The sequence below is a fragment of the Anolis sagrei genome, chromosome 5 (assembly GCF_037176765.1).
Source record: "Anolis sagrei isolate rAnoSag1 chromosome 5, rAnoSag1.mat, whole genome shotgun sequence".
NCBI classification, from domain to species: domain Eukaryota; kingdom Metazoa; phylum Chordata; class Lepidosauria; order Squamata; family Dactyloidae; genus Anolis; species Anolis sagrei.
Genome location: NC_090025.1, coordinates 5,928,107 through 5,940,624, shown reverse-complemented (window position 1 = coordinate 5,940,624; position 12,518 = coordinate 5,928,107). Strand labels below are relative to the sequence as shown.

General features: G+C 46.3%; 1 protein-coding gene across 2 annotated transcripts in view; it reads right to left on the bottom strand.

Annotated features, from left to right (window-relative positions):
* ADAM33 (ADAM metallopeptidase domain 33) overlaps positions 1-12,518 on the bottom strand; it is a 114,200-nt gene that overhangs the window by 18,281 nt on the left and 83,401 nt on the right. For both annotated transcript variants that reach the window (XM_060779453.2, XM_067468542.1), the window contains exons 13-16: positions 9,870-9,959; positions 7,600-7,795; positions 3,214-3,322; positions 857-1,061 (exon numbers count right to left, since the gene is read on the bottom strand). In XM_060779453.2, coding sequence (XP_060635436.2) covers positions 857-1,061; positions 3,214-3,322; positions 7,600-7,795; positions 9,870-9,959 — 600 coding nt within the window. The remainder of the gene's footprint in view (positions 1-856; positions 1,062-3,213; positions 3,323-7,599; positions 7,796-9,869; positions 9,960-12,518) is intronic.

Below are 12,518 nucleotides of genomic sequence, written 5' to 3'. Positions count from 1 at the left end.
TAGAATCATAGAGTTGGAAGAGACCTGATGGACCATCCAGTCCAACTCCATTCTTCCAAGAAGCAGGTGAATCTCATTCAAAGCACCCCTAACAGATAGCCATCCAGCCTCTGTTTCAAAGCCTCCAAAGAAGGCGCCTCCACCACACTCCAGGGAAGAGAGTTCCACTGCTGAACAGCTCTCACAGTCAGGAAGTAATTCCTAATGTTCAGATGGAATTTCCTTTCTTGTAGTTTGAAGCCATTGTTCCATTGCGTCCTGGTATCCAGGGCAACAGAAAACAAGTTTGCTCCCTCCTCCCTATAACTTCCTCTCACATATACATGGCTATCACGTCTCCTCTCAGCCTTCTCTTCTTCAGGCTAAACATGCCCAGTTCTTTAAGCCACTCCTCATAGGGCTTGTTCTCCAGACCCATGATCATTTTAGTCACCCTCCTCTGGACACATTCCAGCTTGTCAATATCTCCCTTCAATTGTGGTGCCCAGAACTGGACACAGTGTGATGCCAGGTGTGGTCTAACCAAGGCAGAATAGAGCATGGGGAGCATGACTTCCCTAGATCTAGACACTAGACTCCTATTGATGCAGGCCAACATCCCATTGGCTTTATTTGCTGACGCATCACATTGTTGGCTCATGTTTAACATGTTGTCCACAAGGACTCCAATATCTTTCTTAACTATGAGTTATTTGTATGTCTGATGTTTGCAATCTGGGGACTACCTGTCTATATACAAGGGTACAATAAAATGATATCCCTTATACAAAATGGCAAAATCATTTAGGGTCCTGATCCTAGTTTAAGGAGCTTGCTCTAGAAAAGCAACTTGGGAATGCCTTGGCAGAGCACTCACCATCCCATCTCCACACTTGGTCCCCGTCATCACCAAACCCGGGTCAGACATGTCCCCTTCATCATCGTTGGTGGCGTAAACTAAGGTTCCCCGGCACTTGATCTCCCGCCCGTTGAAGCGGATGGTGGTGTCCATGGAAATGGTGTTGGTGCCTTTGGGTTTGGCCGCCGAGCTTTGGCACTGGATCTTCCCACACTTGGCGTCTCTAGAAAATTCAATACAAAACAGAGCTAGAACAGCCAATGCCCTCCAACATCTTGCCCAAAGGACTGAATCCTTTACGCGCCCAGATTGACAAGCCTTGTGGAGAAATGCTTACGGAAGAGATGATCCAAAGCCATGCCAGTCACTAGTCATTGGTCATTTAGACAAGGAAAGCAAAGAACATTAGAAAATATTTGGAAAAAATGGTTGGAAAACATCTTTCGAGCATCTCATAAACCAAATGAGAAGAATCTGCAATTGTACAAGAATGTTCACCATTCGGGACTTCTTTTGTGCAAAGTCCACATAAGGTTGATTTACACAGAAAACACTGTGTTGTCGAAGTCTTTCATGGCTGGAATCACTGGGTTGCTGTGAGTTTTTTGGGCTGTATGGCCATGTTCCAGTAGCATTCTCTCCTGACATTTTGCCTGCATCTGTGGCTAATAGCATCTCCAAAGGTCTGTTGCAGGTGAGGCAAGTGGAGTGCATATATACCTGTGGAATAATGTCCAGGGTAGGAGTGCCCGGTGGCGCAGTGGGTTAAACCCCTGTGCCGGCAGGACTGAAGGCCGACAGGTCACAGGTTCGAATCTGGGGAGAGGCGGATGAGCTCCCTCTATCAGCTCCAGCTCTTCATGCGGGGACATGAGAGAAGCCTCCCACAAGGATGATAAAAACATCAAATCATCCGGGCGTCCCCTGGGCAACGTCCTTGCAGACGGCCAATTCTCTCACACCAGAAGCGACTTGCAGTTTCTCAAGTTGCTCCTGACACGACAAAAAAAAATGTCCAGGGTGAACGAAAGAACTCTTGTCTGTTTGAAGCAAGTGTGAACACTGCAAATGGCAAGCTTGAATAGCGTGGAATAGCCATGAAGCTGCAAAATCAATCAGTGATGGTATCTGCATAGAGGTAGCCTGGACTCTGTTGCCTGGAGGCATCCTGTTTGGGAGGTGTTACCTGGCACTTGATTGCTTGTTGTCTGGAGTTCCCCTGTTTCTGAGTGGTGTTTCTTATTTACTGTCTTGATTCTGGTGTTTTTTAATACTGGTAGCAGCCTTGTGTCACCTTCAGGCTGAGAAAGGTGGGATAGAAATACCACAAATAAGTAAATAAATAAATAAATTTTGTTCATTTTCATGGTTTCCTCCTTTCTGTTGAAATTGTCCACATGCTTGTGGATTTCAATAGCTTATCTGTGTAGTTACCAGTATTACAAAACTCCAGAATCTATACAGTGAACAAAGAAAATCAGGAACAGGAGAACTCCAGAAAGCTAACAATCAAGTGCTTTCTTGGCCATACATATCGCCAGCCCTGTTGACGTCCTGGAAACATGCAAGTGAACACCTCCCAAACAGAGGATGCCTCCAAGCAACAAAGGCCAGGCTACCTCTATACAGATACCCTCACTGATTGGCTTTGCAAACTTCATGGCTACTCAATGCTATTCAAGCTTGCTAATTGCAACATCTTGCTACAAACAGGCAAGGGTTTTTTCTTCCACCCTGGACATTACACATACACACACTCACACACACACACACCACTTGCCTCACTTCCAACAGAACCACTGAGGATGCCATTAGCTACAGATGCAGGTGTACATCAGGAGAGAATGCTGCTGGAACATGGCCAGACAGGCCAAAAAACTCACAGCAACACCTAAAATGTTATTTTTGGCACAATTCCCATCATCTGCAAACTATCATGCTGAGTGGACAATTCTCCAAATTCATTCAATCAGAGTACAGGGATACTACACTTATATGTTCACCTAGGCTTCAAGAGAAAATTAAATCTCAGTTTACTATAACACCACAAAAAAGAGCATTTCACCTTTAAACTCGGCAATTTCCCCCAAAACTAATGTACACACATGAAATGAAACAACCAAGTCAAGTAAATGTTATAGCAGTGAAGATATAGATCTTGTTAATGCAATTGTCTCTGTATCTGGATATGAAATGCCTTTCACACAAAATGCATTGGACTATTGACTATGGCAAATGCTTGGTTTTTGTGCTTTCCTCCTCATCCCGCTCACACCAGATCTAGAAACCTCACAAAATACTTTCAAACTGAATGCTGAGAGAATGCTCTTGAAACAGGGGAAATTCCTCATCCCCCCCCCCCAATTATTACTCACTTCAAGGCACACTTGACATACTGGCCATGTTTGTCTTTGCCACAGTTGCCATACATATCACCAGCCCTGTTGACGTCCTGGAAACATGCATCTGGAGCCGGAGAGGCACCTACAGGGCAAAGGACAGCAAAGAATCATAGAATCATAGAATCCTAGAGTTGGAAGAGACCTCATGGGCCATCCAGTCCAACCCCATTCTGCCAAGAAGCAGGAATATTGCATTCAAATCACCCCTGACAGATGGCCATCCAGCCTCTGCTTAAAAGCTTCCAAAGAAGGAGCCTCCACCACACTCCAGGGCAGAGAGTTCCACTGCTGAACGGCTCTCACAGTCAGGAAGTTCTTCCTCATGTTCAGATAGAATCTCCCTTCTTGTAGTTTGAAGCCATTGTTTCGCATCCTAGTCTCCAGGGAAGCAGAAAACAAGCTTGCTCCCTCCTCCCTGTGGCTTCCTCCCACGTATTTATACATGGCTATCATATCTCCCCTTAGCCTTCTCTTCTTCAGGCTAAACATGCCCAGCTCCTTAAGCCGCTCCTCATAGGGCTTGTTCTCCAGACCTTTGATCATTTTAGTCGCCCTCCTCTGGACACATTCCAGCTTGTCAATATCTCTCTTGAATTGTGGTGCCCAGAATTAGACACAATATTCCAGGTGTGGTCTAACCAAAGCGGAATAGAGCATGGGGAGCATGACTTCCCTAGATCTAGACACTATGCTCCTATTGATGCAGGCCAAAATCCCATTGGCTTTTTTTGCCGCCACATCACATTGTTGGCTCATGTTTAACTTGTTGTCCATAAGGACTCCAAGATCTTTTTCACATGTACTGTTCTCAAGCCAGGCATTGTCCCCCATTCTGTATCTTTGCATTTCGTTTTTCCTGCCTAAGTGGAGTCTCTTGCATTTGTCCCTGTTGAACTTCATTTTGTTAGTTTTGGCCCATCTCTCTAGTCTGTCAAGATCATTTTGAATCCTGCTCCTGTCCTCTGGAGTATTGGCTATCCCTCCCAATTTGGTGTCGTCTGCAAACTTGATGATCCTGCCTTCTAGCCCTTCATCTAAGTCATTAATAAAGATGTTGAACAGGACCTGGCCCAGGACGGAACCCTGCGGCACTCCACTTGTCACTTCTTTCCAAGATGAAGAGGAAGCATTGGTGAGCACCCTCTGGGTTCGTCAATTAACCAATTACAGATCCACCTCACCGTAGTTTTGCCTCGCCCACATTAGCCTAGTTTCCTTGCCAGAAGGTCATGGGGGACCTTGTCGAAGGCCTTACTGAAATCCAGTAAGAAGAGTTGCAACAAAGGGGTCTGTTAAGAAGAGACAGCTACCTTGCATCCACACAGTGTAAATGTCACAAGAAATTCAATGTGCAGATTTGATAAATGTGAATTTAATAATGATGTGTGGGAATGAATGGAAGAATGGAAGGATGTATGGAGTTAATAATGTTGGAAATACCAGTAAAAGACCCAGGCCTGCAATGACTGACTACCTGCTTGCTGGAACTGTGATCAAAACCTGCTAATGAGAATTGATAAGAACTGTGACAATGGTTCTATCAAGTTAAGGAAATGTTTGCAATATTACTTATGTTAAGAAGGAAGTCAACATAAGATCAACACCAATCAAGAAGATCAACATCTGGCCAGGAAACTGAGATGGAGCCAGGATGGAAGATGTCTACCATTAATTTACAACTTTGAGACTACATTAGCAGAGTATTCCTATAAAAGACTCAGTCTAATAATGCTCAAAGTGTGGCAGACCTGAGGAGTCTGGTTCACCCGCTATGCTCTGCTCCATGGGAAGGAGAGAGGTGGTGTATTCGGAGAATGGCAGACCTGCACAGGAGCAGTCTGGTCACTTTGGGGCTTCTTTCTCAAGGGAAGAGGAAGATGTGCGCTTTTGGAGTCTTAGATTTTGTGCAGGGAGTCAGGTTCTGCTGTATGGAAAACAGAGATCTGGTCCTTGGCATTGTTCTTAGGGAAAGAAGTTTTAGCATTTCAGTGTTTTGAAGTTATACACTGGCAGTCTGCAGGAAATCAGGGTCTGACCTAACAGGTCCTTCTCCAAGGAGGGAGAAAATGATATGGTAATATTTGGATGCACGTAGATGAATGCGTGTACATGTGTGTGAATGTTGAGTGAAAATGTAATTCCCCTGTATTTGTTTGTTAACCAATGTAATTGTAAATCCAATGTAGTTGCATAGAATCTGTATGTCTGTATGTCCAATGTCAATTATTTGTCTAAATGTTTTCTGTAGTCTGATATGCCTTCTCACGCTGGAAATTGCAATAAAAAGAACCTATGCTTCAAAGTTATTGAAAAATCATTCATGACATAATATTAATTCACCTTGGTACCACTGGCTCCCATTCTTCTTCAAACAAGGCACCCAGATCTGAATGCCAACCTCCAGGTGAACCCTGACTAGTGCAGAATATAATGAGGTAGTTACTTCCTTCACCATAGAAACTATACTTCTATTAATGCAGGCTAAATGTGCCTTTTGAGCAGAAACAGCAGACAGTGTAGACCAGTGTTTCTCAACCTGGGGGTCGGGACCCCTGAGGGGGTCACGAGGGGGTGTCAGAGGGGTCACCAAAGACCATAAGAAAACACAGTATTTACTGATGGTCATGGGGATTCCATGTGAGAAGTTTGAGCCAATTCTATCGCTGGTGGAGTTTAGAATGTTCTTTGATTGTAATGAACTATAAATCCCAGCAACTACAACTCCCAAATGTTAAGATCTGTTTTCCGCAGACTCCACCAGTGTTCACATTTGGGCATATTGAGTATTCGTGCCAAGTTTGGTCCAGATCCACCATTGCATGTCCACAGTGCTCTCTGGATATAGGTGAACTACAACTCCCCAACTCAAGGTCAATGCCCATCAAACCCTTCCAGTGTTTTCCATTGGTCATGGGAGCCAAGTTTGGTTCAAATCCATCGCTGGTGCAGTTCAGAATGCTCTTTGATTATAGGTAAACTATAAATCCCAGCAACTAGAACTCTCAAATTACAAAATCAATCTTCCCCCAACCCCACTAGAATTCATTTTTGGGTATATTGGGTATTTGTGCCCAGATTGGTTCAGTCAATGAAAATGCATACTGCATATCAGATATTTACAATATGATTTATAACAGTACTAAAATGACTGTTATGAAGTAGCAACAAAACAATATTATGGTTGGGGGTCTCCACAACATGAGGGATAGTATTAAGGGGTAATTAGGGTTGAGAACCACCATATTAAGGGGTCGCGGCATTAGGAAGGTTGAGAACCACTGGTGTAGACGATGTTGATCTGTATTGTCGAAGGCTTTCACGGCTGGAATCACTGGGTTGTTGTAGGTTTTTCCGGGCTATATGGCCATGTTCTAGAGGCATTTTCACAGGCAAAACGTCAGGAGAAAATGCCTCTAGAACATGGCCATATAGCCCGGAAAAACCTACAACAACCCCAATGTTGATCTGGTTGGAAAAATGCTCCAACATCCACTTCTCCTAAGAGAACTTCTTCCCTTGGAGTCCAGTGCCAGATTGTTTCTCTGGTATCTATGTGCCAATAAGTCCAATTAGTAGTTTAGTGCAAACTTTGATGTCCCTAAAATAGGGACTGGCTATTATCTCTCCAAAGAGATCCAGCACCTTGGATAGCTCCCTTAAAGGATAGGCTTTGAGTCTTGTTTAAAGAGGAAGAGGTAAAAGTAAAGGTTTCCCCCTGACATTAAGTCTAGTTGTGTCTGACTCTGAGAGGTGGTGCTCATCTCCATTTCTAAGCCAAAGAGCCGGAGTTGTCCGTAGACACCTCTAAGGTCATGTGACCAGCATGACTGCATGGAGCACCGTTAACTTCCCGCTAGAGCGGTACCTATTGATCTACTCACATTTGTATGTTTTCGAACTGCTAGGTTGGCAGAAGCTGGGGCTAACAACAGGAGCTCGCTCCACTCTCTGGATTCGAACCACCAACCTTTCGGTCAGCAAGTTCAGCAGCTCAGTGGTTTAATCGCTGCACCACCGAGGAAAGTAGGATATTAACAATAACAACAACAAAATAGGCAATGGATTCATGGTCTCCACGGTTGGCATCATGATTGCCATTTGTGTTGGAAAAGTCTATCTAATAATCAAGGCACCAGCAGCCAAAAGGGAAGTGTAAGTGCCAAGGGCCAATAACTGTGGGAAGATATCCTTCTGTATGTCACTGGATTCCAACTCTCAGACTGATGGGAGTTGCAGTGCAGCATTGTAAATGTGCATTCTCTCAGCTCCTTGATGGATTTAATATGGCAGATCTTATGCAGAGAACACAGGAGAGAAGCTGCAGAAAAAACACATGACAGAGGGAGAGGTTGGCCTCACCTGAGCCCCACAGCTGGATGCATTGCTGGTGGTGGGTCATGCACATGCCGTTGTTGCAATATGCCTCCCCATAGGAGCAGGACGAGCCATCCAAGAGATAGACATTGGTGGGGCAATAGGGAGAAGCCCCAGTGCAATACTCCGGGAGGTCGCAGGATCCGGCCGGATCTCGGCACATGGTCCCAGCTGTCTTTAGCTACCATTGGCCCCAGAAAAAGAGAAAAAAAGATGCAAGGGTCATTTTCATGGGGTCTAAACCAGGCATGGGCAAACCACCCCTCCAGGTGTTTTGGACTTCCACACTTCCTAAAAGCCTACCAGCTGAAGTCCAAAACACATAGAGGGCTGAAGTTTGCCCATGCTTGATCCAGAAGAAAAAAGAACAATATGGAGCAGAGTTAGAATCATAGAATCAAAGAATCATAGATTTGGAAGAGACCTCATGGACCATCCAGTCCAACCCCATTCTGCCAAGAAGCAGGAATATTGTATTCAAAGCAACCCTGACAGATGGCCATCCAGCCTCTGTTTAAAAGCTTCCAAAACAGGAGCCTCCACCAGACTCCAGGGCAGAGAGTTCCATTGCTGAACAGCTCTAGGGCAACCTTGATGGAAGTACAGTAGAGTCTCAGTTATCCAACATAAACGGGGCAACAGAACATAGGATAAGCAAAAATGTTGGGTAACTGGGACTCTACTGTAATAGCTAAAGAGTTAAGCTGCCTCTTCCAGGCTCCTGCTTCTTCCGTCACTGCTGCTTTTGCCACTCTCTCTACCTCACTTGCTTGCTCACTCACATGCCCTCCCTTGCTTGCTACTCACCAGGCTGGGTGCCATTGGCAGAACCAGGACTCAGCTCAGTGAGTAGCAAACGAGAGAGGGTGGGTGAATGAATGAGGGAGAGTGGCAAAGGTGGGAGAAGCAGGAGCCTTTCCACCTCCTCCAGGCTCTGCTTCTGCAGCCACTGCTGACGTTCTCCCCTGCTCTTCTGCACTCACTCACTCACTTACCCTCCCTCACTTGCTACTCACTGGGCCAGGTCCTGGTGGCAGAACCAGAACTCGGCCCAGTGAGTGGCAAGCAAGCACGGAAGGGTGGGTGAGTGAGGAAGGGAGGGAGGGTGGCAAAGGTTGAAGCAGCAGCAGAAGCAGGATCCTGGAAGAGGCAGCCAGGCTCCTGCTTCTGCAGCCACTGCTGCCCTTGCCACCCTTCTTGCTTGCTTGCTACTCATCCTGCCGAGTTCTGGTTCTGCCACTGGGACCCACTGCTGCACTTGCCGCTCTCCTTCCCTCGCTCGCTCACTCACCAAGCCGGGTCCCAGTGGCAGAACCAGAACTCGGCAGGATGAGTAGCAAGCAAGCAAGAAGGGTGGCAAGGGCAGCAGTGGCTGCAGAAGAAGGAGCCTGGCTGTCTCTTCCAGGCTCCTGCTTTTGCTGCCACTGTCATCTTTGCCACTCTCCCTCGCTCGCTCACTGACCGAGCCAGGTCCCAGGAGCAGAACCAGAACTTGGCCTGATGAGTAGCAATCAAGAAGGGGTGAGCAAGCAAACAAGAAGAGTGGCAAAGGCAGCAGCGGCTGCAGAAGCAGGAGCCTGGTTGCTTCTTCCAGGCTCCTGCTTCTGCCGCCACTGCCACTTTTGCTGCTCTCCCTCGCTCGCTCACTTACTGAGCCGGCTCCCAGTGGCAGAACCAGAACTTGGCTTGATGCGTAGCAAGCAAGGAGAGGGTGAGCAAGCAAACAAGAAGGGTGGCAAAGGCAGCAGCAGCTGCAGAAGCAGGAGCCTGGTCGGTTCTTCCAAGCTCCTGCTTCTGCCGCCACTGCTGCCCTGCCTTGCTCTCTTGCTCACTCACCGGGTCTGGACCTGGTGGCAGAACCAGAGCTCAGCCCGGGGAGTGAGTAAGCAAATGAGGGAAGTTAAGTCGGCTGCTGCCATAGCCACCTTTGCCTGCTGGGACAAGCGGGGTAGGGAGCCGGGGCTCGGAGGAGGCAGGAAGGGGAGGCCAGGCTCCTGCTTCTGCCACCACTGCCAACTTTGCTGCCCTCCCTTGCTTGCACAGAACCAGAACCCAGTCAGAAGGATGGGTGAGTGAGAGAGGGTGGCAAAGGTGGCAGCCACCACCTTTGCCACTAGGGATGTCAGATAATACAGAGTGTCAGATAAATGGAGGTCGGACAACCAAGGCTCTACTGTAGCATTACTGTTTTCGTGCAAAACTACAATGCAACCCCCATATCTGCAACATTGGCTTCAGGAAGGATTTGAGGTTACCTTGCAGCTCTTGCAGCATTCCCCGTGGGCACACTCTGCTCCAGCTTTCAGGGTGCAATTGTGTGGGTGGCAGCAAGGATTGGTGCACTCCTGAAAAGGGAACAAACATGGGGTGCAGAGAGGAAGAGAATAATTATATTTATATTGTGTTCCAACAACATAGTGGTTCACTCCCCAAAAATAACAAAACAGTTCAAAAGTATCCTTCCTAGGGATAGATTTGCCTTACTTCCTGTTGTTTCACCATTGACTCTTAACTATGAGTAGTTTGTAAGTTGAATCATAGAATCATTGAATCCTTAAGTTGGAAGAGACCTCATGGTCCAACCAGTCCGACCCCATTCTGCCAAATAGCAGGAAAATCGCATTCAAAGCACCCCCAACAGACAGCCATTCAACCTCTGTTTCAAAGCCTCCAAAGAAGGAGCCTCCACCACACTCCGGGGCAGAGTTCCACTGCTGAACAGCTCTCACAGTAAGGGATCTCCTTTCCTGTAGTTTGAAGACATTGTTCAATTGCGTCCTAGTCTCCAGGGCAGCAGAAAGCAAGCTTGCTCCCTCCTCCCTATGACTTCTCCTCACATATTTATACATGGCTATTGTGTCTCTTCTCAGTCTTCTCTTCTTCAGGTTAAACATGTCTGGCTCTTTAAGCCGCTCCTCATAGGGCTTGTTCTTCAAAACCTTGATCATTTTCATCACCCTCCTCTGGACACATTCCAGCTTGTTTGTAACTTGGGGCCTGCCTGGCAATGGAGACTCATATAATCGAGTTCAAAGCAGATAATCTGGAATCAGATACTGGGATATAGGGCAGTGTAGATCCAGCCTGACCTCTCCAAATGTTTTGTACAAATTTAGCTGGAGATTACTGTTCCATTTTTGCATGGAACTTGATGTGGAACCACTATTGCAGTTTGTTTGTGCAACCACTGAAACATTTGTGTCACTCAAATCATGAAGGAAACCATCAATCCAATGTAGAATCATAGAATCCTAGAGTTGGAAGAGACCTCATGGGCCATCCAGTCCATCCCCATTCTGCCAAGAAGCAGGAATATTGCATTCAAATCACCCCTGACAGATGGCCATCCAGCCTCTGTTTAAAAGCTTCCAAAGAAGGAGCCTCCACCACACTCCGGGGCAGAGAGTTCCACTGCTGAACAGCTCTCACAGTCAAGAATGTTCAGATGGAATCTCCTTTCTTGTAGTTTGAAGCCATTGCTCCATGTTCTAGTCTCCAAGGCAGCAGAAAACAACCTTGCTTCCTCCTCCCTATGACTTTCTCTCACATACATGGCTATCATGTCTCCTCTCAGCCTTCTCTTCTTCAGGCTAAACATGCTCAGCTCTTTAAGCTGCTCCTCATAGGGCTTGTTCTCCAGACCCTTGATCATTTGAATCGCCCTCCTCTGGACACATTCCAGCTTGTCAACATCTCCCTCCTCCCTGTGACTTCCTCTCACATATTTATACATGTGACACAGAGCATTCCTGTACAAAATTTGGAATCGACTGGCATTCTTGGCCTTTGTTTAAAACAGTTGTTCCTTTTGGGTCATTTTGCACAGAAACAGATGTGGATGGCTGTCAATTTGTCCACTCCAGCTTCTGTTTAAATTTAATTCAGCCCATAAACCATTGCTATCAATCCAGGCAGCGCAGGGCAAATTCCCTATAAAAACCGCTGTCCTTTTATGGGGCCTTGTTTTGTGTCTGCCTCCTTCTGCTGCAGACATTTTAAGCCAAACGTAAAAGCTTGTAAACACCCAGAGACAGATTTAAACAATTGAGCCAGAAATGAACGCTCCCCGGGAATTCTGACATTGCAGAATGGTTTGTTTGGTTTTCGCCAATTTTCCGAAGCATCTTTACATATAAAGAGGTCCCTGTGGTCCTTCGGCTGGCATTTGCCCCTTCCTCCTTGCCTCTGCTCATAAAGATAATTTGATGCCTGCTTCGCTTCTCTCAGGAGGCGGCTTCATCTCTGTCGAATGGGACATTTAATGCTTGAATGGAAGGGTGTAAAATTCGCTTTTCCTATAACAAATGTCACTGGGGTTTGCTAACTGCCTGACACCTCCAAGTCCCTTTTTTAAAGGAACACACCCCCCAAAATCAGCATCTTTTGTATTTTGCTGTACCCAATAAAGTGCTAGCTTGTATTACTGATGCTTTTATGCCTCTTGTCATCTAACATTGCCAAAGACCATTTTTGTTATAAAGCCTTTTATTTATCTACTAGCTGTACCCACCATGCGTTGCTGTGGCCAACCTTCCCGCTTTCTCTCCTTCTTTCCCTCCTTCCTTCCCTCCCTCTTTCCTTCCTGCTTTCCCGTCTTTCCTTCTCTTCTTCCTTCCTTCTCTCTTTCCTTCCTTCCCCCTTTTTCTTTCTCTTCTGCTGTCACTCTGTTCTTCCTTCTCTCTTTCCTTCACTCCCTCTTTCTCTACATCTTCCCCCTTCCTTCGCTCCCTCTTTCCTTCCTTCTTTTCCTTTTTTTCTTTCCTTCTCTCCTTCCTTCCCTTTCTAACTTTCCTTCCTTCCCTCTTTTTCTTTCCCTCCCTCTTTCTCTCCTTTCTTCCTTCTCTACCTCCTTCCTTCCTTCTCTATCTCTTTCCTTCCTCCTCCTTTTTCTTTCTCTTCTGCTA